Source organism: Prionailurus bengalensis, chromosome E2 (genome assembly GCF_016509475.1).
Source record: "Prionailurus bengalensis isolate Pbe53 chromosome E2, Fcat_Pben_1.1_paternal_pri, whole genome shotgun sequence".
Lineage (NCBI taxonomy): Eukaryota > Metazoa > Chordata > Mammalia > Carnivora > Felidae > Prionailurus > Prionailurus bengalensis.
Window position 1 is genome coordinate 3250059 of NC_057352.1, and position 25478 is coordinate 3275536.

General features: G+C 55.0%; 2 protein-coding genes and 1 long non-coding RNA gene across 3 annotated transcripts; 1 reads left to right on the top strand and 2 right to left on the bottom strand.

Annotated features, from left to right (window-relative positions):
• Nucleotides 1-2: 2 nt before the first annotated feature.
• On the bottom strand, nucleotides 3-10515 carry LOC122493725. Its single transcript, XR_006300024.1, has 2 exons — nucleotides 8778-10515; nucleotides 3-377 (listed from the first exon to the last, which is right to left on the bottom strand). It is a non-coding gene; the product is annotated as an uncharacterized LOC122493725 (long non-coding RNA).
• A 172-nt stretch (nucleotides 10516-10687) lies between these two features.
• UBE2S (ubiquitin conjugating enzyme E2 S) lies at nucleotides 10688-15317 on the top strand. The gene is made up of 4 exons (XM_043598267.1): nucleotides 10688-10897; nucleotides 11510-11657; nucleotides 12973-13163; nucleotides 14850-15317. Exons 1-4 carry the CDS (start codon nucleotides 10895-10897, stop codon nucleotides 15168-15170), a joined length of 663 nt encoding a protein of 220 aa, XP_043454202.1. The 5' UTR covers nucleotides 10688-10894; the 3' UTR covers nucleotides 15171-15317.
• Nucleotides 15318-22384: 7067 nt separating this feature from the next.
• Nucleotides 22385-25033, bottom strand: RPL28 (ribosomal protein L28). The gene is made up of 5 exons (XM_043598271.1): nucleotides 24912-25033; nucleotides 24456-24544; nucleotides 24237-24360; nucleotides 22610-22728; nucleotides 22385-22518 (listed from the first exon to the last, which is right to left on the bottom strand). The coding sequence occupies exons 1-5, from the start codon at nucleotides 24985-24987 to the stop codon at nucleotides 22429-22431; spliced, it is 498 nt and encodes a 165-aa protein (XP_043454206.1). The 5' UTR covers nucleotides 24988-25033; the 3' UTR covers nucleotides 22385-22428.
• Nucleotides 25034-25478: the final 445 nt, after the last annotated feature.

A 25478-nucleotide genomic window follows, 5' to 3' on the forward strand; every position in this document is an offset into this window, starting at 1 on the left:
GCCCCAGTCTCAAGGTTTACTGTCGAGAAGAAATGGGTTTCCACCTCTGTGTTTGTGTCACTGGCCGAGGCGGGGGTGGGCATCTAAGAGTCCATACAGGTGGTCAGGGCTGCCCCCCCCCCCCCCCAGTCTGTCACCAAGTAAGGAGCTGGGTGTGGGAGGGACCGGTACAGCACCTTGAAAAGTCCTCGGTTTCTTCCGAAGAAAGCCTCTTCCCTCTGTGCATTTAAGCATGTGTTTGCACCTCCTTCTACCTGAGGCCTTTGGCTGAGTCCGGCCGAAGCGGGGTGCTCTGTGCTGTTGGTTTGCTGGGGCCGCTGGACCGAGCAGCTCACGCAACAGAAATGTGCCACCTCCTGGTTCTGCAGGCTGCAGGTCTGCGAGCAAAGGGTCTCCGTGTTGGTTCCTTCTGAGGCAGAGCAGAACTGGTGCTGTGCCGCTCTCCTAGCTTTTGGTGGCTTGCTGGCAACAGCTGGCACTCTACACACACATCATCTTCCCTCTGTACTTTTCTATCTCTGGGTACAAACTTCCCCATTTTCTAAGGACAACCAGTCATGTTGGAATAGGGCCCATCCTCAGTGACTTCTAAACCCGATCATCTGTAAAGACCCTACTCCCAAAAGAGGTCACCTTCACTGGTCCTGGAGATTAGGAAGGACTTCAATGTCTCTATTCTGGGGGGAGGGGGAGACACAATTCAAGCCATAACAGGGGGTGTTACATGGCGCGGTTCATTCAATTACCAGTTTTTGTGATAACAAGGAAGGATTTTTCCCCCAGTGCATTAAAATATTTGCATAATGAGGACAAGAGCTGATAGTAAGCTACACCGGGGAGAGTAGGTGCCTCCAAGGCTTTATGAACTTTAGGACACCTGTCCCCTAGGGGCACCAAAGTGTTTGTTCATGAATCGTGGACTTCCATCTTACAATGAAGGGCTCATTTGCACATCCCTCTGGGGGTGGATTGTGTGTGCAGTTCATTCCAGTATTGATTTTATCTCGAAGATAACCCCTTCCTGGGAAGCCTAATTTCATCTCGAAGATAACACACTTCCTGGGAAGTGTGTGACACTTGATCTCGGGGTTGTGAGTTTGAGCCCCATGTTGGGTGCAGAGATTACTTAAAAATAAAATCCTTTATTAAAAAGGAAAAGAAAATCCCTTCCTCTCTGGTGCATTTGTTTCCCAAATTTTAACATTTATTTATTTTTTGAGAGACTGTAAGCGAGGGAGGGGCAGACAGAGAGGGAGACACAGAATCCGAAGCAGGCTGCAGGCTCTGAGATGTCAGCACAGAGCCTGACATGGGGCCCAAACTCACAAACCGGGAGATCATGACCTGAGCCGAAGTCAGACACTTAAACAACTGAGCCACCCAGGAGCCCGTTTCCCAAATTTTAGATTTTACTTGATTAGTCAGGGTTCTCCAGAAAACTGGAGCCAAGAAGACTGTGTGTGTGTGTGTGTATTCATTTTAAGGAACTGCTTCCTGTGATTGCGGGGTTGGCAAATCCAAAGTCTGTGAGGCAGGTCAAAGGCTGGAAATTCAGGCAGGCTTTCCATGTTACAGCCTTGACACAAAATTCTTCTTCTCTGAGATACTTTATCTTTGGTCTTATGGCCTTCAACTGATTGGGTGAGGCTTACCCGTATGATCTTGAAGTCAACGGATAGTAGACATTAATCACATCTACAAAATACCTCACAGCAACATCTGGACTGGGGTTTGACCCAACAAATGGGAACGGTAGGCTGGCAAAGTGGACATGAAATCTAACCATCGCACTGTCCTTGTGGGGAAGTGGTCACTCTTAGCTTGCTGGAGGGACAGTGTGATCTGCTTTGGAGAAAGCCTCATCCCCTTCCGTGTGGTCAACTGTTCAGCACTGGCCAGAGCTCACCTAGTCAGGTTTATTTGTTTGGCTGTAGATTGGTGGGTCAGGAGGAACGCGTGCAGTGCACTCGAATCTTGGTGTTATGCTCCTTCGTTAAATGTGTCACCTGGTGAGCGCAAGGGTTGTCTGCATATTCTTAGAAATCACCTCTTCTCATTGGCATCTTTGTCTGCAGATAACTGGAGGGGGTGGGGGAGAGGTGACCACGCAGCACATCTAAGTATGGGCTCCTGAGCATGCAACAATTCTCCTCATAGGGACACAGAAGGACAGTACTCCCCTGTCCCCTTGAGATCAGATGTTCCCACGTGATGTGCTTGAAGTAGGAACAGAGGTAGGTAGAAGCTTCTGAGAGCCCATGTGCAGACAGATCCCCACACTCTTCCTTTCCCCACTGGCAATGTTTCAGGTGATGCCTACTCTGTGGGCCTGCATCCAAGACAGATCAGCCAGGGCCCCAAATAGGGACTTCAGCCAAGCCTCGATGGACATGCGGTGTGAGTGGGAAATAAACCCTGTTCCTTTAACAATGGGGGCTTGGGGGCTACTTGTTACTGCAGCACAGTGTAGTCCATTCTGGCTGTTACAGGTTGCCTGTGGCAGGGGAGGGGGGGGGAATGGGTGCCTAGAGGCTTTTTGACATATACTCTTTTGTGCTTCTGAATTTTTGTGTCAGTGGGGAGCCCGAGGCAGGGCTCAAATTCACAAACTGTGAGATCATGACCGGAGCTGAAATCGAGCCGGATGCTCGACCGACGGAGCCAGCCAGGCGCCCCTAAAATCAAATATAAATTTAAATGTAAACGGTGCCAGCTTTGACTGGCATTCCCCTCGCTGAGCGTGTGCCCAGGAGGGACTGCAAGATGGGAGGTCCCAGTCTCACTCCTTGGCCCTGCAGAGTGACCACACTGAGTTGCAAGGCCAGGGCTTAAAGGCACGTACTTTTCATTGGACATGGCCTCCATGTGCCAGTCCAGTCGCCTTCTTCACTTGTGTTCCACCCAGAAAAGAACAATCTGATCCACACACACCATGCTTTGGATGGGCAAGTCAAGGCTATGGTCTGACGTGAGCATTTCTGCCTTCATAGCCTAACACTTGCTCAGTCTGCAACTCCGCTGTGTCAATAAATACAGCTCCCACGAGACTATTCTTAACCCGTTTGACAGGGAGGGCCTGCAAGCTCCTGAAATCTACACCAGACGCCGTGTCCATGTGCCTTCCCCTCTGCCGCCATTAACTTCGGGTTTTGAAATAATTTCAAACTTGCTCAACAGCTACCAGAATAAGTCAGAGAACACCTGTACACCCTTCGCCAATTCACCAGTTGTTAACGTTGCAACACACTGCTTCGGGATTCTCTTTCCATATAAATACCTTTTTTTTCTTCTCCAGAGGTATGTGAGGGTGAGTTGCGCACGTCATACCCTTTTATCGCGAAGGGGCATTTCTGGAGAACAAGGACGTTCTCTTCCACATCCACAGCACAGGGACCGAAACCAAGCACTTCACGCTGATGAAGCCCATGTTCCGGTTTCACCGACTGTCCCAACCCTGCTTTGGAGCAATTTCTTTTCAGTCCCTGCTGTCTGGGGACGAGCTATTGCATGTGATTGTCATGTCTCTTGAGGCTCCTCTAGTTTGATCAGTCCCTCTGTCTTTTTCACGCCATTGATGCTTTTCAGGAGTCCAGGACGGCTCTTTTGCAGGATGTCCCTGCACCCGGTCCGAGGTCTCCTCATGAACAGGTGCAGGCTGTGCACGTCCGGCAGGAGATTCAGCAGTGACACCGACCTCTTGGCACATCACCACGGGGACAGCCTGTGCTGGCCACCAGCTGGGACTGCTGCTGTTAGCTTGGACCACTTGGCCGGGGCACCGAGGAGGGGCTGTTCCCCCCTCGGTAAACAGGAAGTACCCTGCCTGAGGGCCCTCGGACTTGTTCCCCCTCAAACTTGTACCTGCTGCTTCAAGCCTCCCTGGGTGATTCTCTTGCCTAGAATCTGGGTGATTCTTACTGTGGTGTCTGCCGAAGGATAATTTTCTAATTTCGCCATTCCTCTGGCATTTATTACTTAGCATTTGCACACGATCATTCCAGGGGAACAGGATTCAGTACCCCCGTCAGACTCTGTGAGACACCACTGAATCCGACAACAAATTCACCAGGACTCTCAATGGCACATGGAAGTGACAGACTCCCGTCCCTACCCACACAACGTTTGGGTTCTTCCCCTTTTCCATTACTGTAAACAACGCTTGCAGGAACATCTTTCACAAACCGCTTGGTGCGTTCGCTTCTCGTTTCCTAGGATGAGGTCCCAGGAGACGAATGTCTGAGTTGCACGGTGGTGTGTTTTACACATTTGCTACTCAAATGCCACGCTGCAGCCTCAGAAGTCCTGCTGGGTCCGTGGATGTGAGAACATCTCTCTGCCTCCCTCCTCACCGGCACTGATCATTACCCTGCTTGGTCTGGGTGTGCAGCAGAGGTACTGGTTTTACAGCCAGTAAAGGAAGGCCCTGGTGCACAAAAGTGTGTTTTCAGCCAACGTGACGTCTGCACTGCTTTCTAGGGTTTCTAGCACCTGGAATAGCCGGCGGAAGAAGCGGTTCATTACCAGCGTGTCCATCACCTGATCCATTTCGGGGCATCCTTCCAATCAGTGAAGGTCCCTCCCACCCAGGAGAGCTCGAACTCCTGCTCTTGGGACACAAGGGCACGCGGTGTTGTTAATCACCTACTGAGTCAACCGCAGACGGCCAAGTGCTTAGAGGTTTGAAGCCCCCCAGGGGCAGAGGACCTGCTGACCACCACAGACGGTGGCCTCAGAAATGAAGATGGGGGTATTTACACATGGAAAATGCTCAGCCACACCGGGAGGAAAGGAGACAGGGCTGAAGGGGAAAGCACCATGGTCTGCCCGCGATCGATCATGCATTTTGAAGATCGCCGATATCCAGGCTCATTCCTGCATCAGGATATCGACGTCGGCTGCACCCCTGCCCGGAACGGCTTTCTCCACATTTCCACAAAACTTGCTCCCTCACCGCCATTAAGCCTGTACTCAAATGCCTCCTTCTCAAGAAAGTCCACCGTGGCCACCCTGCCTAAAATGACCTCCCACGGCATTCCTGGTACTCCTTACCCTGCTCTGATTTCTCAGTAATTAGTATCATTTCACACCACCAACCTTCCTTACGTACTCGCCCGAGACTTTCCCAGTTTCAGCACCGAAAGTCCTGCGTCTTGCGCAAACCAGGACAGCTGAGCACCTGGGTTTTGTGCTTGGTGTTTACTATCTATCTCCCCCTACAATGAAAGCCCCGGGAAGGCAGGGTTTTGTCTCCTGTCCTGCTCTTGGATCTGTCCCAAGCACATAGAACAGCGCTTGGCAAACGGATGGTGCTTACGAAAGAAAAAGAAAAAAGAAACATCACTTGTTAGGGAGCCTGGGGGGCTCAGACACTCGAGCGTCCAACTTCGGCTCAGGTCATGATCTCACAGTTTGCGAGTTCAAGCGCCATGATGGGCTCTGTGCTGACAGCTCAGAGCCTGGAGCCTGCTTCAGATTCTGTCTGTCTGTCTGTCTGTCTCTATCAATGCCCCTCCTCCACTCGCTTGCGCTCACACGCTCTCTCAAAAATAAATAAACGTTAAAAACAACAACAACAACAACAGTCAAACACTTGTTAAACAGGTCAGGTCCTGATGGTGGTGAGGATCCAAACAAGGGCCACTTCTAGGCGCTTCTCCCTCAGGAAAGCTCAGGACAGGGCCCAAAGGTAAATGCTCACGTGTGCTCCCTGCAGCTTGTAGCCAAGGACTGGACCTGGAGTAAACGCTCACGGGTCGGACAGTGCTAGAAAGTGCGGGCGCTCTTCCGAGGAGCAGGGCACACCCACCCCCCCCAGGGCAGGTGTGTGTGGACGTGCGCACACAGACGTGAGCACAGCCGCTCCGGGATCCCCGGGGTGCTCACAGGGGTAGCCGAGGGGGTGCGCGTGAGTGGGGGGAGGACAAGAGCTGCACCTCCCGTCTTTCCTTCCTGCACCTCAGTAGCCATGCGAGTTCCCCCAAGAACCTACTTCTCTCATCATGTAATACAAACAAACAGGAGAAATGAAAATCGATTTGTGAGGCTAGAATTCAGGCTGAAGGGACAACCTGGGTTTCAATGCAGAAGATGTTTCTGGGCCGGGGCGCCTGGGTGGCTCACTCGGTTTGAGCTTCCGACTTTGGTTCAGGTCATGATCTCGGGGCTTGTGAGCTCGAGCCCCGCATGGGGCTCTCTGCTGTCAGCACAGAGTTAGCTTCGGATCCTCTGTCCCCCTCTCCCTGCCCCTCCCCCGTGCTCTGTCTCTCTCAAAAATAAAACATTAAAAAAAAAAGAGTAAGCTTCCGGGTCACCAGTATTTAGCAAAGGGAAGGCACCCTATGCCCATCCTTCCCCACCTCTCCCAAACTGACTCAGCGCCATCACTAGGCCACCTCCCGACTAATTCTCCAATCTGTCCTCTTCTGTCCAACTGCCAAGGCCACCGCTTTAGCTTCTTTCCCTGAGCATGAGGCATCTGAGTTTTCTCCGTCTTGGAGCATGTGGAGGAGTTTCATTCTTTCTGTGGCCATAGAACAGCCCACTGTATGGGAGGGACCACAGCTGGTGTGGCCATTCCTCAGCTGATGAACTTCTGGGTTGTTTCCACCTTTTGGTCATCGTGAATAATGCCGTTGGCAACACCTAAGTGAGACTTTTTGCGCAAATGTCTGTTTTCAATTATCTGGAGTAATAATAAGAACCACGGGTTCACACAGTAGCTGTATTTACATCTGAGGGATTGCCAGAATGTTTTCCAAAGCAGCGGTACCATTTATCATTCCCACCAGCCATGGGTGAGAGTTCTGATCTCTTGGGGCACCTGGGTGGCTTGGTTAGTTAAGTGTCTGACTCTTTTTAAATTTTTTTTTAATGGTTAGTTATTTTTGAAAGAGAGACAGAGCGTGAGCAGGGGAGGGGCAGACAGAGAGGGAGACACAGAATCCGCAACCGGCTCCAGGCTCCGAGCTGTCAGCACAGAGCCCAACATGGGGCTCGAACCCACGAACCGTGAGATCATGACCTCAGTAGGACACTTAACCAACTGAACCACTCAGGCATCCTGAGGGTCCAACTCTTGACCTCAACTCAGGTCGTGATCTCACAGTTCAAGGGATCAAGCCCCACGCTGGGCTCTGTGCTGACAGTACATGGAGCCTGCTTGGGATTCTCTCTCTCCCTCTCTGCCCTCCCCTGTTTGTACTCTCTTTCTCTCAAGATTAATAAACATTAAAAAAAAAAAAAAAAGAGCTCCAATTTGTCCACACCCTCTCCAACACTTGCTATAGGCTGACTTTTTTTTATAACTGCCACCCTGGTGGTATAAACTGGGATCCCATTGTGGTTTTAGGTGGCATTTCCCTCATGGCTAATGCTGTTGAGCATTTTTGTCACATGCTTACTGGCCACTTACAGATCATTTCCCTGCCACCACAGTCCCTTCTCAGGATCTGCAATGGTCTCCTCCCTGGCAGGGAGGCAGGGCTGTTCATTCTTTTCTCCACCCAGCAGTCAAGTAACCTGCAAGCACCCGAGTCAGACCACAGCACTGCTCTGCTCAAAACCCTGCAGTGGCTCCCTACTACCTCAGAGAAAGGGGCAGAGTTCTAACCATGGCTTGGAAGGCCTGCATGAGACCTCCCACCTCAACCTCATCCCCCCCCCCCCCCCCCCCCCCCGCCGACTCCTCCCCACCTTCCAGCCACACTGGCCTCCCTGCAGTTCCTCAGATGTTCCAGCTGTTCCTGCTGCTGCCTGGAATGCTCTTCTCTGATAAGCCTATAGCTCACTTCTCGCCTTCCTTCCGACCTGGGTTCAAATGACACCTGCTTGCCGAGGCCTACCCTGGCCGCCTAGCTTAACATTTGCGGGACCTAGTGCCCCGAGCCCCTTCCTGTGCTCCTTTCTTTGTCCACAGTTCTTGTTCCTTCTACATACTCCAAGTCTTACGAATTTATTGGACTGTTTTATGTCTGCCCTGGCCCACTACAGCAAACCCCACTTGGGCAAAGATCTTTGTTTCCTGAGGTACCCTAAGCACCCAGGATGGTCCCCGGCACACACTAGGTGCTCAGCAAACACCTGCTGAGAGAATGAACACCCCTGACCTGTCAGGCATCCTGCTGGGGGCTGAGGACAGAGTCCCTGATCTCCTGGAGCTCACCTAATCAGCGGTGACAGCAGTAAACACGTCCTAAGTGATCAAGAAATGACAAATTTCGACAGACCGGGATCAAAGAGGGTGGAGTATGCCAGCGAGCAAGGCAGTGGAAAGTTCTCCAGGTACAAGGGACCCACGCCCAAATGTTCTCAGGTCAGACAGCTTGGCAGATACCGGGGACCAACAGAAAGGCAGCCCAGGGGGCTTTGGGGAGTGTGCTGTTGGCAGCTTGGGGTCTAGTCAAAATGTAGCGGGGCAGAAGGGTCCTGCGAAGTTTCCAGCAGGGACAGTACCTGTCGGGATTGGGATTCCAGGGGATGGTAAACAAGGACCTACCCAAGGGCCACTCGGGCCACTACCTGTTCTTGTAAACAAAGCCTAAGCGGAACACGGCCACCCCTTCCTCTTCATGTTGGCGAGGCCACTAAAGCAGGGCTGAGCAGTGGGTTGAGACAGAGACCCACAGTCCACAAAGCTGAAAGCCTTTTCTGAAAAGGTCTGCTGACCTCAATTTCAAGTGACCGTTCAGGGGGTAGGCGACCCCTCCCTCTCCCCCACAGCAGGTCTTGTTGACTTTCACCGAACCCCAACCCCTCTCCCCACCCCGACTGCCACAAACCTGCTCAGCACGGTCTTCATCCCCACCTCCATGGCTGCCAGCACTTCCTCCTCGGCCTCTCTGTTCTCGACCAGAAGTCAGACGGAGTCGCGCTCGGCTCAGAGCCTCCCGCGGCTCCTCCTTGATCGAAGGAAAGAACACACTGTTCACTGCGGCCTGGACCCGAGACCTGCCTCTTCCCTTTCTCTAAAGGTTCCCCCCACCCCATCACTCCCTGTCTCCCCCCCCCCCCCCCCCAGCGCAGGCCCTGATATTCCCTCCTTCGGTCTTTATCACACTCCCACAGCACATTATATATTTGCTTGCCTGCCTGGCACCCCCAGGAGAGCGTCAGCCCCACGCCGCCAGGGGTTTTGCCCCTTGTTACCCTCCGCCTATTCCAAAAGCTTCGTGCGTGCACATCGCGCTCCCACCCGACAGGGTTGCCGTCTGCAATGGAACGAGGGCAGTGCCTGGCGCACAGCTCGCAGGGGCTACATCATGACCGTCACTATCGGCACGGTTGTGTCTTTTGGATGCATCCTTGCAGCAGGGCCGGGCTTGACTACCATACCACCTCGACCTTGTCTCTGCTTGGGGGGGGGGGGGGGGGGGGGGGGGGGGGGGGGGGGGGGGGGGGGGAACCTGGGCGAGGCCCCTGCTTCTTCCCTCAGTGTCCTTGAGCGCCCCTCGGGTCAGAGTCCCCTGCAACCGGCTGGCTGGGACTGAGGGCCAGGTGGGGCTCGCCAGTACGCGGCGGATCCTCCATGGGTGCTGCTTACGACCACAACAGTGGGGTCCCTGCTGCTGGAGCTCGGGCCGCATGCACGAGGGAGGCGGCTCAGGGGTCTTCCCGGGACGCGTGGCGGGCAGGGATGGGAGGCCGAGGCCGGTGCCCGGGACACGGCGAGGACAAGGGGACACCATTCCGCGGCGCGGGGCTGCAGGTTGGCGAGGTCCGTCGGGGACACGGGGACACCGCCGCGGGGCTACAGGGTGGAGACAGTACCACTGGCGGGCAGCGCCAGGCCCCGACCTCCTTCCGGCACATCCCGAGGGAGCCCGGCGCCCGCTTCCCGCGTGGGGAAACAGAAACCCGACGTCGTGATTGCCACCTGGCCAGAGTCACAGGCCACAGACGGCCAAGCCCTCAAGGCCGTGCAACCTGCCCCTGCCCCGCCCGCGACACACGACACGGGTCACGGGGCAGTGCCCGCACAAAATGGCGCCTCGTAGAAAAATGCAGCCGACTCCCAGCGCCCATCCCCACCGCGGGCTGAGGAGCGGGCGCGGACGGCCGCGCACACCTAATTTGCATATACAAAACCGACGAACTTCGTTGGCTACGAACGGCTTGGCCCGACCTAGACAAGGTTCCCATTGGTTACTCTCCACTCCTTCCCGCCCCCTGGCACCGCCTTCTCCATCAAGGACTGGCGCTTACGAGCCCCGTGACGCCATTCCACCATTACGTGTCCCCATTGGCCAGGGAGCCTTCCGTCATCCGTTTTAAACCCCCCGAGTCCCGCCCTCCCATGCCCCTCCCCGGCTCCGCGGCCGACCGTTACTCGCGTGCGCGATTTCCTGGGCGTCAGGGCACGCGCGCGTACGCCGGGGGGAGGAGGCGTCTCATTCAAACGGCCCAATCAGCGGTCGCGTTGCCTCTCGCTTCCTCTCCGTCTCTACTCTCCCGCCTCAGAGCCCCCATTCTCCGGGGACCCCATTACGACCCCCGTGCGTCCCCATTGGCCGACCTGCCGCGCGCCCCCCTCCCCAACTTCTCGTGTTTCTGCCCGCAGCTTGCGGGAAGGGAGCGAGCGCCCCGAACGCCGAGGACCTTGCGCGGTGACGTCACGGGTCGAGGCGCGGCGCTCCGGGGCCGCGGGGGGGGTGTGGCCTACGGACGGCTACAAAAGGGCGGCGGGGCGCGCGCGACCGGCTCAGTGCGGCTGGGCGCTCGGGGCAGGAAGAGTTCTACGCGCTGAGCGCGGCGGGCGTCGGAGGCAGCGGGGAGTGGAGCGGAGCTGCCGGGGCCTCCCTAGGGCCGCAGCGGCAGCAGTTGGGCCCCCCGCCCCAGCCGGCGGCCCGCAGAGCGCAGGAAGGGGGCCGGGGGGACCCGCCCCCGGCCGGCCACAGTCATGGTGAGCGCGGAGGCCAGGCCCGGGAGGGGCGGTCAGGGGCCCCCCTGGAGGAGGAGGCGGGGTCTCAGGAGCCTCTCGCGGACTCACTGGGGTATCGGGGGGCCCGCCTGGGGTCCCGGGCCTGGGATGGGCCCGCGGGCCCTCCTGGAGGCGGGGCAGGAGCGGAACCTGGGCGGCCCGCAGGTTCCCCAGAGGGGAAGGCCCGGCTGAGTCCCGGAGAGGGCTCTGGGGCTTTGTGGCTCGCCCGTGGGTGTTCCGGGAGCAAGGACGCTCCGCCTCCATCTCCAGGCCCCTGCTGGGGTTTCGAAGATGGTTTCGCCAAGGTTAGGTAGGGAGGGGGACCAGGGCAGGCCTCGGGCGTACCCCGAAACACTGGGGACCATGCCTGACTGTGAGCAAGACTTGGGGGCTTCTGGAGAAGGCAGAACCATCCACAAGCCCCTTGGAAGGCCCGTCCCCATTTCTAGTGGGAGGTCAGCTTTGGACGGCCATCTGGAGCATGCTGGGTGGGGGATCTGGGGACTGCGGGATCAACACCAGGGTGGCCACTGCATCCTTAGATCAGGAAGCCCCGGCTCCGCCAGCTACCCACCCCTTCTCTTCTGTGTCCAGAACTCCAATGTGGAGAACCTGCCCCCCCACATCATTCGCCTGGTGTATAAGGAGGTGACCACGCTGACTGCTGACCCGCCTGATGGCATCAAGGTGTTCCCCAACGAGGAAGACCTCACCGACCTGCAGGTCACCATCGAGGGCCCTGGTGAGTGTGGGCAGGAGGAGTGTGCTTGTGGGTTCCTCTTTAGTACGAGAATGGGTCGGAAAGAAAGACAGTTTCCACGTGATTTCACTTATACGTGGCATCTAGAAAACAAACAAACAAACAAACCAAAAAAGCAGAACTAGAACAATAGGAAGCTCCAGTTACAAGTTGGACTGTGCCGGGTGCTGGGGACGCAGTGGTGGACCAGGGAGCCCTCTGACTTGGCGCTCACGGCTTGCAGGGCCAGACGCCACAACCACTGACCGTGTACATGTTTCCTGCAAGGTGGTGAGAGCATCTAACGGGGGCTGTAGCAGGCTTGTCAAGTAGGGGTTCTCTGGGGCCTGGAGGGTGGGCCGGATGACCGCACACTCCTTGCTGTCACGTCCGGGACCCACGGGACAGAGCAGGGAACTAGCCGGACACGGTGTTGCAAGAGGGAACAGTAATAACCAGGTGATTATGTGTGATCGTTTAACCGTGCAGTGAATTAGTGTGCTGCTTCTATACAGTGACACAAGAGGTTGCGAGAGCGCGTGGTGAAGGACTTGGCCGCGTATGGGACAGTGGGGAGGGCGTCAGGGAAGACTTCTGGGTTATCATCACGCAGTGCTCGATGGTGATAGGCCGGGTTCCAAGGCAGGCGCCGTGGGTACTTTGTAGGGACAGAGAAGAGACTGATGAAGCTTTCAGGGAGCAGAAGAGTCTGTAAGGAGTTGGGAAAGGAAGCCATTGGTGGGTTCAAAGATGTGATGGCTGCAGTGTTCCTTTGACAGGGAGGGGGCAGGGCGGTCAGGAAACTATTAACCGCTGGCCTCGGGAAAGAGGTGACCGCAGAGGCGGGGTCAGGTGCAGGAGGGGCGCCTAGACGTCAGTCGCCAGGCTACCACTGAGGGATGTGGGGATTGGGGTACGAGGAACAACAGTGGGTACAGAACTGCTCCCTCGTGTGTGTGTGTGTGTGAGAGAGATGAGCAAGTGGGTGGATGAGAACCTTTCACTGAGGCAGGCTGGCGGGCAGACCTGAAGTTGACAACAGCCCCATCATTTGCCTGCGGGCCTTCCGAGAAGATCTTCCTGCTTCCTAGAAGATCTGTGGGTGGGAGCGTCTGCCCTCGGGAAGGAGAGAGGAGGCGTCCGGGGGTGGCTACGAGCACCAGGTCGGGGCCATCACCTTGAGGCAGGGAGCTGAGCCTCACTCCACTCTCACGAAAGCCTCGGTCTTGGAGGGGGTAGGGGGGGTGGCGGCAGAGCACTGGGCTCACAGCCAGACTGGAGACTGGGCGTCCTGACCCGGCCCCCTCCTGTACTCCAGAGGGGACCCCTTACGCCGGAGGCCTGTTCCGCATGAAGCTCCTGCTGGGGAAGGACTTTCCCGCCTCCCCGCCCAAGGGCTACTTCCTGACCAAGATTTTCCACCCCAACGTGGGCGCCAACGGTGAGATCTGCGTCAACGTGCTCAAGAGGGACTGGACAGCGGAGCTGGGCATCCGGCATGTGCTGCTGGTGAGTTCTTGGCGGGGGGCTCCCCCCTCCTGGCCATCCCGGTGGCGCCTGGGCTGTGGTGCATTCTTTCTTTTTTAAAATAAACTCTGAAGTTGTTGGGGGCTTCTGTGTAAAAGTCCAGGTTTCCAGCTGGAAAATTCTGGAAGGCTTGGCAGTGCTTGACCCACTGAGCGTGGTTGTACAGGTTGTGCCGTGCCTGGTGTACCTTTGCTGTGTGTGGAACACGCAAGGGGTTTGTGTAATGGGACACTTTCCTGATGGAGCAAGTCAGGCATCGGGGGAGGGGGGAGTTGGTTTCAAGTTATAATTTACAGTATGAAATTCCTGGACCATACGGTTCATTGGTTACGCGGGAGTCATAGAATTTGTACCGCCGTCACTGCCGTAGCTCAAACCTGTCGTTTCCACCAGGAGCAGCTCTGCTCTACCAGGGACGGTGTGTGGTAGGGGACTCTTACTTGTCACATGGAGTGGGAAGCCCAGGCGCTCACGCTGCTCTGCGGCCTCACAGAGGGTGATTCGGACTCTGTGTCCACTGAGCCCAGGTGGAGACACCCATCATCTCCACGGCCACTAAGGCATTTAGGTCACATGCTGCCTCCCCACCCCACTCAAAGCTTACAAAAGGTTTCTGAGGGGCACCTGGCTGGCTCAGTCGGTAGGATTGTGACTCTTCACCTTGGGGTCGCGAGTTCCAGCCCCATGTTGGGCATGGGGGCTACTTCAAAAAAAAGCACATTTTTTTGAAAATGGAATTGCTCTGGAGCCCTGGGGCAGATGGTAGGGGTGGGGACGTGGAGTTTCCTGCTGGGCACTTGGGGAGGATGGGAGCTCCAAGGTAAACATACTTTGTCCTCCTCTCCCGGTCGTGTCTGCAGCGGCTGCCAGGGACTCTGGAGGTGAGCTCACAGAGTGACTCTGTGTCCCCGATGATCCCTAGGAGCTTGGGTCTGGCCCCAGCCCGTGAGGGAGCGCCTGAGGGGCCTGTGGGTGTGGGGCCAGAGCTTAGAATTGGGTGTGGTCCTGGGTCCCTGCTCAGCATCAGTGGTGTTTGCCGGGCCATGTGCCTTGCCTGTCACAGCAGCCAGGGGACCACCTGTTCTCGTCCTTGTTTACAGGCCAGAAGGGTCGTGTCCCCTGCTTGAGGCACGGTTAGGGCCCTGCAGGCTCCCTTTCATAGTGGCCAAAAGGGGGGTTGGGACAGACCCCACTGTAGCTGGTCTCGCTCCACGCCTTCACGGAGCCCGTGCACGTCTGGCTTCGGTTTACCCCCCAGTTAAAGGGGTGTGGGGATCGGCTCCCTTCCTACACCTCCCTCTGGTTGTTCCTCACGGGCCAGGTCCCTTTACTTACACCCTGATGCCTTTCTCGGTCCGGCCCGCCCACCGCAGTCTGGCTCTTCCTTGGTACCTTTGGTGACAGCCCTGGGTTTTTATGTGTCCTGTTTATGTTGAGAGATGAACAGCCCTGGAGTCCCAGCAGGCCCAGGTGTGAGTTCCTAGGTTGTCTCCCTTGCTTCCTGAGTGACCTCGGGCAAGTCCCTTCCCTCTCCAGTCCGGGCCTCGATCACAGGGGACACAGGTGTGAGCTGGGCCAGCGTCTTTTGGGGGACAGCATCGGGAACAGGGAGCAGCCGGTGTGGAGGCCACGAGGCCCAGCCCCCTGACCTTGGTCCTCTGCCCGCAGACCATCAAGTGCCTGCTGATCCACCCTAACCCCGAGTCTGCCCTCAACGAGGAGGCTGGCCGCCTGCTCCTGGAGAACTACGAGGAGTACGCCGCCCGAGCCCGCCTGCTCACGGAGATCCACGGGGGCGCCAGCGGGCCCAGCAGCGCCGAGGCCGGCCGGGCCCCGGGTGCGGGCGCAGCCCCCTCTGCTGACCCCCTGGCTCCCGGGGGTCCTGGAGGAGCCGATGGCCCCATGGCCAAGAAGCACGCGGGTGAGCGGGACAAGAAGCTGGCAGCCAAGAAAAAGACGGACAAGAAGCGGGCGCTGCGGCGGCTGTAGTGGCTCTTCTCCAGCCCTCCCCACCTCCCCCTCCCCGACACTGACCCCCAACTCTGTCTCTAAGTTATTTAAATTATGGCTGGGGTGGGGGAGGGTATGGGGGCACCGGGACCTGGATTTGTTTTTCTAAATAAAGTTGGAAAAGCAGCTGCTGTGCCTCACAGACACCCCAGGACCACGGCCTCAGCCACACGGGTCCCCCTGTTAAGTCCCCATGTAGGGCTGCAGCTCGCTCATCCTGTGGCAGTGGGGGAGGACCCCGATTTCCTGTCTAAAGGGGGGGCCGGGCCTGTTCTTGATAGTTGTTGTCTTCATTCCTGAGGTAGGTGTGCGGCAGTGTCCCTTTCTTCCTGAGACAGTCAGGTGACGTGGTGGCGGAAGCTGCTGGCTTCTCCACACCTGATTCAGCTCAGGGCAACAAAGCATGTTCCCCAAATCCTAGGCCTAAAACGATGCCCATCCACCTGTCTCTGTTGGTCTGCAGCCCCGGTGTGGTGAGCTGGCCACTGTCCTCTGGTTTCACAGTTGAAGGCATCTGCCCCGTCCACGTTCCTATCTCCAATCTCCAGTCCCGGCAAGGGATCCCTCCTGGTGGGTTTTAGCTATCCTCAGGCTTGTAGGACCCGGTCACCCAGAGGCTGTCCTCAGCTCTTGGAAGCTCAAGTGCCCCACCTAAGGGCCAGGTCCTTCTGAAGGGCTCAGCTGATGGGCAGAAGCCTCCCAGGTGCTCCTGCTTAATTCCAGGTGACTGTGACCTAATCCTAGAAACCAGTCTGTCAAATTGACAGATTCTGCCCCACCACTCCAGGGGAGGGGCGTGGTGCAGGAGGACCTGGGGCAGGTTAGCCTCATGTACACAGGCAGCTTTTACTGGCCTGGCCCTCTGGACTGCAGGCTGGTGGTCCTGGTCTCAGACTGATGGGGGGTGGGGCAGAGGTAAAGGGTGTAAAGCCCGAGTGGTGGGAGGGTGGGAGGGACCTCGAAGGCAGAGGCCCGGCGGCCACCTGGCTTCAAATTGGCTTATTGTCCATTAACAAAATTTGTGGTCCCCTGTCAAAAAATGATCATGAAAAGAGAAAGGGAAACGTGTCTACATAAAGACTTGTACATGAACTTTCAGAGTTGCTCCCTTTCTGATGGACAAAAAGTGGAAATAATCCAAAGGTTCAACAGATGGACTAAAATTGTGAGTTCATAGAATGGAATACTACTTAGCAAAATACTGATACAAAAACCAGCTTAGATGAATCACAAAAATACTCTCTACTAAGTGAAGCCCTATACATAAGTACAAAATATTTGGTTCCACTTACAATGAAATTCTAGAACTGGCAATATTGGTCACTAGTGGCTGAGAACAGGTCACTGGCTATCTGCAATCAAGGAAAACATGTACAGGGGCAGGGGGAACCTTCTGGAGTGATGAGTATATCCCAGATCTTGATCATATCGGTGGTCACACAGGTGCATACATTTGTCAAAACTGCAACTAAAAATGGGTGTATTTTTATGTAAACTGTATCAATGAAGCTTATTTAATTAAGCCAATAACTTCATTTATCTAAAGTAGAAGATAAGTCAGTGGGGCAGAAGATTTTGCAAGACATAACCAAAAAGTACGAATTCAAAGAATGTATAAAGAGCCCCTCCAAATCAATAAGAAAAAGAACACAAAAGAGAAACTGGTGAAAGCACGTCACAAAAGAGGAAATCGAAAAGCTACTCCTCGCTCATAGTTGAGAAAATGCAGTGTAAGCCAACAGTGATACCGCTCCACTCCCACGGAACTAATAACGGTCGTTCGTGTCTAACAATACCAAGGTTGTAGAGCCACAGACCCCACCGTGTGGCCCTGGTGGGAGCAGCAAATGCTAAAACGCACGCGGAAACGTCGAAAGCACGCGTACCTTGTTACTCGGCATTCTTAGACACACAGCAGGCTTTAAACAACATCTGTCCTCATTACACGCATTGTAAACGCGTTTGTAGGTTCAAGAAACAATACCATAGGACAAAAAATGAACGACCACTGCTCCCAGCAGCAGGGAAAAATCACAAACGTCATGATCAGCGAGACCAGCAAGTCATAAAAGATTCCCACAATTCGAATGCCTTCGTGCACAATTCCAAAGCAGGCAAAAATAAGTTGTACTGCTGAACATACATACGTAGGTTGTAAAACTGTAAAAGGTTGTCTACATAAAGTTGGGCATTCTGGTTACCTTAAACTGGCAAGAAACCCAGGTGGACTTCTGGGGAGCAGGTAGTCCTGTTTCTTTACTTGGGTGTTGATTATGTGGATGCTTGCTTTATAATTCTTTTCTATATATGTGTGTGTGTGTGTGTGTGTGTGTGTGTGTGTGTATTGAATCCTGAAATACACTATTTCAGGATTAAAATTTTTTTTTAATGTTTATTTTTGAGAGAGAGAGAGAGAGACTGCAAGCAGAGGAGGGGCAGAGAGAGAGAGAGACACAGAATCTGAAGCAGGCTCCAGGCTCTGAGCTGTCAGCACAGAGCCCGACACGGGGCTCGAACCCACGAACCGTGAGATCATGACCTGAGTCGAAGTCGGATGCTCAACCGACTGAGCCACCCAGGTGTCCCTGAGGATTTTTAAAACAAAAAAACTCTTTATGTGTGGATATGGACCAATCTCCAAACTAGATTAAGTTGGGGGGGGGGGGGAAGCAACATGTGAACAGTGCAAACTTTTTTTTTATTTTGTTTAAAATAGGATATGTCGGGGCGCCTGGGTGGCGCAGTCGGTTAAGCGTCCGACTTCAGCCAGGTCACGATCTCGCGGTCTGCGTCGGGCTCTGGGCTGATGGCTCAGAGCCTGGAGCCTGTTTCCGATTCTGTGTCTCCCTCTCTCTCTGCCCCTCCCCCGTTCATGCTCTGTCTCTGTCCCAAAAATAAATAAACGTTGAAAAAAAAAATTAAAAAAAAAATAGGATATGTGTTATTTGTTTGCCTATGCATTCAAAGCTTCTGGAAGGTTACTTTAGAACCTGCAAATATTGGGGCGCCTCAGTCGTTTGGGCATCCAACTTCAGCTCAGGTCATGATCTTGCAGTTCTCGCGGGTTCGAGCCCCGCATCAGGCTCTATGCTGACAGTTTGGACGGAGCCTGGAGCCTGCTTCTGATTCTGTGTCTCCCTCTCTCTCTGCCCCTCCCTCCCTCACCTTGTGCTCTGTCTCTGTCTCTCAAAAATAAATAAATGTAAAAAAAAAAAATTAAAAAAAAGAACCTGCAAATATTAATTGCCTCAAGGAAGCAGAGCTTGGGATACCTTGTGATTGTTATTCCTTCAAAAAACAAAGACTTGATTTTTTTTTTTTTTTTTTTTTTTTAGATAAAAGTTTCTACAAAGAAACAGATCCCTCTAATTCCTATCTCCCCAACGGCCCCCTTCATCGGGGACAACCAGTGTTACCAGCTGCTTGTATGTTTTTCTAGAGAGATTCTACACAAACGCAGGCAGAGTCAAATATACAATCCTGTTAATCCTTTTATTCTCCCACAGCACACAGCGTCCTGCACACCGCCTGCCGCTCCTTGCTCTTTCAACGTAACTAGAAGTCTTGGAAGTCTGTCCAAATCAGCACTTCCCTGCTCTTAGCTGCCTAGTGTCCCATCATATACATGCGCCATGACTTACCCCATCCTGTATTGATTGACCAACGACCCTGGAACAAATAATCTTTGGAGGTGGGCCTTGTGGCACACAGGGAGTATGTCCTTACAGCAAATCTTATACATGACGTTACTGGGCCAAAGTGTTACGATTACGTTTGTAACTTGTACAGATATTGCCAAATTGTGCCCCGTGGGGTTTGTCCCAGTTTGCATTCTGTTAGCAATATAAGGGTGCCCATTCCCCCATGCCCTCACTAGCACTTTGATTTTGACCCAACATTTGGATTTTTCCCAGTCTGGGAGTTACAGACTATCTTGTTTTTTGTTTTGTTTTGTTTTGTTTTAACAGACTTTACTTTTTACAACAGTTCTGGACTTATGGAAAAATTATGAAAAGTGTCCCCTATTGCTGCCTCTCTCCCATAAATACTATACAAAATGTAGATGCTAGGGACAGCAGGGTGGGTCAGTCAGTTAAGCGTCTGACTTCAGCTCAGGTCACAATCTCATAGTCTGTGAGATTGAGCCCCGCATTGGTCTCAGGAGCTGACAGTGCTGAGCCTGCTTGGGATTCTGTCTCCTCTCTCTGCCCCTCCCCCATGCACGGGCATGTGTGTGCACTCGCTATCTCAAAATCAACAAACCTTAAAAAGAAAAAATGTAGACGCTAAAACAAAGTTGCTGGTGTTGCTGAAAGCCCAGAGCCAGGGGTGAACATACAGAAAGGGCTGACTCAGCAGGCTGCTCAAACCCCACACGTGCACGGGGCACGCACGTGGGTATTTGTGAAGAGTTTCCAATAACTCCCAAGAACAACACACAACAAACAGGTTGTGGAGCCAGGGGCTGGGATGCTGGGGCCCCTTTGCCCCTGGATACTCTTCTTCCATTTGCACATCTCCAAACCACGTGCACATGTTATTTTCATAATGACTTTAAAAGAATAGATGGGGGGCGCCTGGGTGGCACAGTCGGTTAAGCGTCCGACTTCAGCCAGGTCATGATCTCACGGTCCGTGAGTTCGAGCCCCGCGTCGGGCTCTGGGCTGATGGCTCAGAGCCTGGAGCCTGTTTCCGATTCTGTGTCTCCCTCTCTCTCTGCCCCTCCCCCGTTCATGCTCTGTCTCTCTCTGTCCCAAAAATAAATAAAAAACGTTGAAAAAAAAAATTTTTTTTAATAAATAAAAGAATAGATGGTTTTATTCCAGCCAAGTGACTACAAGAGAAACAAAGGGAAATCAACAAATTTGCTGGACAGCCTGGATCAGAAATGCTGCAGATGTCATGACATTCACAAACACACACGGCCGCTCGCACGAACTTGGGAACCACAGGGTATTGGGGTGTATGGATTCGGCACGTGTGCTTACAAGTGCCCTGGAAAACACACATGGTTTCCCGTGCAAGCAGAGTTATAAACATGGGAAGACATCTCGGATGGTCTGAGTCCATCTGGTCAAAATAATTTATAATAATAAACATTCATTCATGCAATTATGATTTGTGGGCATGACATGGCAGGTCTCTTCCTAAGCTTTTTGCACACTGTATCTTCTCAACAGCCTTAAGAAGTAGGATCTGTTGATGTAGACATCACAGATGAGAGAACAAGGTCATAGGGAAGTTTAGTAATTTGCCCAAGGTTGCAGGACCAGGGAGTGCAATGCAAATATCTGTGTATGTACGTATGTAATGGATGGATATATACGTATATATGCATATATATGCATACATGTACACACACATCTCAACATATCTGATATGCCAGTGCTAATGGAAATATAGTATGATTAAGGCCAGCCTCTCAGCCGAGCCCCCATGTTGAGTGACCCTTTGACAGCAGCCAAGGGTGTGTCCTACCCTCAACTCAATTCTGCAGACATTTTGAGCTAGTGCTGGAGATGCAGCAGCAAACAAAACCACAACCTCTGCTTTGTGGACCCCTGAAGAAATCAGGCACTTGAAATGCTTCTGAGATGGGGAAACTGAGGCATTGAGCCACCAGGTGACCCACCCACAAAGGCACCCCTCGAGGCAGGGGTCCTGCCCTGATGCAGACAGGGGGGCCTCTGCAGGATGCCTTTTGCCGCAGGGCTCTGGAGTGGAGACAGGGAGCAGGGGTGTTCCAGGACATGGTCTCCAGAATAGTAGAGACCAGGGGTCTCCTGTGTGGGATCCTTGACCTGTGGCATACTAGCTGGCACAGGGTGTGTATGCAGGAAACAGGTCAAGGCAATGACAACGTGACCCCTTCCCAACCTGAGCCTAGGACACCTGCTTTGTCGAGTGACTGCGGCTGTTGGGAGAAACAGCCACTCCCCATGTGTCTGCATATACACACACAGATTTGCACACAAACACATCCCGCTTCTTGCTGTACTTGCTTCTGAAGACCAAAAACCCACTGCTACTGAGCACTTGTCTTGTGCAGGCCCTCTTCTTGTCAGCCCACTCAGTTCTGACAGGAGGCACAGAGAGGTCCAGTTACTTGCCAAGAGCCACACAGCTAGTGGTTGACATGTTGGTGGGACCCAGGCAACCAGGTCCCATGCCTAGCAGCCATCACCAGCTGTTAAACACCAGGAGGCAAGGGGTGGAAGCCACCAGAAACTACTCTAGCTCCTCAGGATGGGAGAGAAGGGGTGGCCCAGTGAAGGGGTTGTGTGTGGTTCCCAGCCCGAACAGGACGCCTAAGGTCACCCGTAGCTGGTGGCTCCTGCCCACTATGGGGGCTGAGCACTCAGGAGCCACCACTGAGCTCAAGACCAGCAACTCTGGCTTCAGACGGGCGAGGCAGAGATGGACACACTCCTGGCCCCTATGGCCAGGGCTCTGCCCATCCCTCCTGGTACCCTTTACTCCCGTGGGCCTGGTGCTTAATCCCCAGGAGGGCTGGGAGCTGCCCCAGGAACCGCTTCCATCAGGAACCATCTGGACACCCTCTAGGAAGGGTCCACTGTCCAGTCTGAGACCACAAAGCCCTAGAGCGTACGTGCTCTTGTGTTCACAGGCCACACATGCATGAGGCACGAGCCAGGACATGAACAGGACATGACAGTGGGCTGACCCTTGGCCCCAATCCCCATCCATGAGATTGAGGCTGCACCAGTCTTTCTTGAAGCTGTGTCCCGTGTCAACAGAGTCTGAGACTGTGAGGACTGTAGTCAACTTTACGTGTTTAGCGTCCACTTTCTAATCTGCTGCACTGGACAGTCACCTGTGATGTTCAGAGTAAGAATTTGTACTAGGGGCACCGGGGCGGCTCAGGTCATGATCCCACAGTTCCGGAGTTCGAGCCCCTGGTCGGGCTGCTTGGGATGCTCTCACCTCTCTCTGCCCCTCCCCTGCTTGCTGTCTCACAAATACACATTAAAAAAAAGAAAAAGGAAGACCCTGTACCAACCCCCAGCCTGAGGGGCAGCAACGCTGGCCTGGACATCGCCAGCAAGACCTGGGCCTGGGCTCCACCAGCCCCCTCCCTGGGCCCTCCGGTCCCCAGACGCTGTGACCTGTATGTTATGGCGAAGAACACCCTGCACAAGCAGGCACACACACGCAGGCGCGGAGCCCCAGGCGAGGTGGCTGACATCTTTATTGCTTGGGAGGGGGAAACAGGTGCTCAGGAGCTCTTGGTGGGGCGGGCGCGCCTCCTCTTCACCATCACCGGCTTCTGGCTGCGCAGGATGGCGCTGGCTCTGCGAATGGCGGCCTAGAGCGACAAGGAACGGGCTCAGCCCACCAGCCCTCCCCCAAGGAGGGGTCGGCAGAGGCCCCGCCTCAGTTCTGGCAGCCCCACTCACCATGCGCAGGTCTGGACGGTACTTGTTCTTGCGGATCATGTGCCGGATGCTGCTGAGGGTGGCCCGGGCATTCTTGTTGATGGTGGTCCGCACGTAGGAGGTGGCAGGTTTTCGCTGGCCTAGAGGGTGGCAGGGATCAGCCTGACAGTCGTCTGGATCTTTAGTGGACCTCCCAGGCAATGGTGGTGCGGTCTCACACCGGACACACGGGTGCCAACGCCATCCACCCATGTACTGCCACAGGCCAGGCCCAGCTGAGCACCCTGACGGGGCTTCTCCCGTGTCCCTAACAGTCATCAACTCACTTGACAAAGGAATGCAGAAGCACTGGAAGGAGAACTCTCATCCAAGGTCACAGGCACACAGCAGTTAGGTGAATACAGGCTATCTGCCCGTGCCCTGCGGGCACAACCCCCATGCTGGCCAGGCAGCCAGTGCTCTGGACACCACAGCTCTGGTCTCTTCCTGCCCTACCCCCAGAGCCCAGGCTACGCTGTCTGGAACAAGGGTGTGGGACAAGCCGTGAGGCTTGGCTGAGTTGCTGGCAAGCCACGAAGGGGCCAGGTAAGGCCAAGGTGAGGAAGAGCCCTGGGCCAAGCACCTGCCCTCCCGCATGCCTGCACAGGCAGAGCCAGTACTCCCGCTACCCACGATCAAAAGGAAAGCACCCCCTTTCTTGTGCCACAAAGCTGCAGGCCTCGGTTTAGGATCTCAAGTAGAACAGTGGGGTCCTGGGTAGACTCCGGGCTCCAAAAAAAGATCGTAATAAAAGGGGTCACCCAAGAAACCAAGGACGCTGCACCACACCAGTGATTTTAAACACTGGCCTTGACCAAGTTGCTGACCTCAGAGCAGAAACATTACCTCCTCATGTCAGTCCAGTTTGACAGCCCGGGGGAAGCCACCCAACAATGTGAGAAGAAAGTACAGTTTTCAGGGCCCAGAGCACCAGAACAGGGTTTTCGGGAGTACCGGAACCCTACAAGCTCGTTCCAAGCTCTCTCTTGCTCGGGTGCTGTGCTCCTCAGAAGGGACAGTAATCCCCCTCTAGCGTGGGAGGGAGTCCCATCAAGAGCCAACAGGCCGTGGCCACTGCTGTCACTGAACAGCATGCTGGACTGCAAACCCAAAGAGAAAGCAGCCGCACTCAGAGCCCAGGGAAATCCTCATTCCGATCGCTTAAACTAACCCCCTTCCCCACCTCCCCAAGAACAAAGATGGTGGAGCTGGGATACCGACTCAACCTTTACCAGCCTCTGAAGCTTTGTCCCCGTGACCTGCTAAAGACACCTGTCCAGGCCCCAGAGCAGTTTACGGGGGTCACACTACTGCTGCTTCCCATGCAGAACTAGCCTGTCACTTCTTACCTGCTGGCCTGTTTTCCCACCTGTGCAATGGGACATCTACCTCCCCGACACGCTTCAAGGACTTAACCTGAAAACATCACACGACCGTGCAATCCTGCAACTTAGCCCTTAGAACCACCTGGTGTGGATGAGATCCTGCTACGCTTAACAGATGCTCACACCGCTCCCCTCCCGATCTGGGGAATCCTCGATTCCACAGCATTACAGCTGTGGCCCGAGAGGGGCCTGCAGCCCGGAGCCAAGCCAGGGCGAATGCTCACCGGATCTCCGCTTCATCACCACCACCACCCCTTTGCCGTCGGCCGCCGGCTCCACGCCCACAGTCTTGCGGTGAATCAGCCCGTTGTAGCGGAAGGAGTTGCGAGCCTTCAGGTTATTGGGCTCCTGGGAAGGAGAACGCATCGGGGTCGCGAGGAGGGAAGGGGCCCCGCGACCGCGAGGGTGCCCCCCTCAGACCCCGGCGTCCCAGCCCCACTCACGGTGCTGTACGTCTGCTTGTTCCTCTTAATCAGGAAGCTGGAGCAGTTCCGCACGACCATCCATTGCAGGTGGGCGGACATGGCGGCAGCTGCGGGAAAAGGGGCAGGGACAGGAGTCAAAGGGAGTCCCGGACCGGCGCCTCAGGGGCAGGGTGTGACTGGGAACCAGGACGACAGGGGTCCCCAGGGGCACACAGCGACCTAGCACTTTGCCAGACGGGGCTGGATGACCGGAGGCGGCGGCCCGAACTCGGGAGGCCGAGACTAACTGCGGGGGATGCAGGGGTAAGAACTCGAGAATTCACAGCGATTTCCAGCGGTGGAGTCGGGGGGGGGGGGGGGAGGAGACAGCCAAGGACACAAGGGGCGCAGCGACTGAGGCCACGCAAAGGCAGAGACCCAGGGCTGCGTAAAAGTGCTGCGACCACGCGGGCCGACGGAGAGCCCAAACCTCACCTCCGCTCCCTACAGCAGCCGGAGACGGAAAGAGGCAAGCAGGGGGCGGGGCGACGCCTTTAATACCAACACGCATTTCCGCTTCCTCCGTGAGCTCGCACCGCCCCCGCCTGTCCCCGCCTCCTTCCGTCCGCCTCCGAGGCGGCTCGGAAATGTTCGGCCTCTTCCGCCAGCTGGTCTCCTGCCGCTCGAAGACCTTCGGAACTCTTCGGGCAGGGACCCGAGGGCGTGTTCTCGGAGGCGGAGCGCCACCGTTCCGGGGGCCCTTCGTGTGTTTTCGGAATTCCACGGCTGGATTTCCGAGTGGGTCCAGTTCGAGAGGCCCCAAGTCCCTTTCCTCAGCGGTTTCTCTCCGGGGTTGCTCACCAGCGCTTGGCACAGTATAGGCGCTCAACAAGCATATGTTTTATGAATGAACGTGCCAATGCGTGAATTACCTAAGGCCAGCTCCAGCGTCTTCGGATCCTTCCGCTCTTCGTAACCTCTCGGCTATTCCCGACGAAGGCACGGAGGCCCGCTCGGCCGTTTTCGGAAATCTCAGGAAACGCGCTTCCCCCGGGGTGGTGG

Bases quoted from the DNA above. Each gene is read 5' to 3' on its own strand.
- UBE2S (XM_043598267.1), top strand. The intron at 11,658-12,972 runs GTGAGTGTGGGC...CCTGTACTCCAG, and splicing joins GGTCACCATCGAGGGCCCTG to AGGGGACCCCTTACGCCGGA. The intron at 13,164-14,849 runs GTGAGTTCTTGG...CTCTGCCCGCAG, and splicing joins GCATCCGGCATGTGCTGCTG to ACCATCAAGTGCCTGCTGAT.
- RPL28 (XM_043598271.1), bottom strand. From the start codon at position 24,987: ATGCGTGTTGGTATTAAAGGCGTCGCCCCGCCCCCTGCTTGCCTCTTT. The intron at 24,361-24,455 runs GTGAGTGGGGCT...TCTCCTTCCCAG, and splicing joins ACAAGCAGACGTACAGCACC to GAGCCCAATAACCTGAAGGC. The intron at 22,519-22,609 runs GTGAGTGGGGCT...TTGTCGCTCTAG, and splicing joins ACCGTCCAGACCTGCGCATG to GCCGCCATTCGCAGAGCCAG.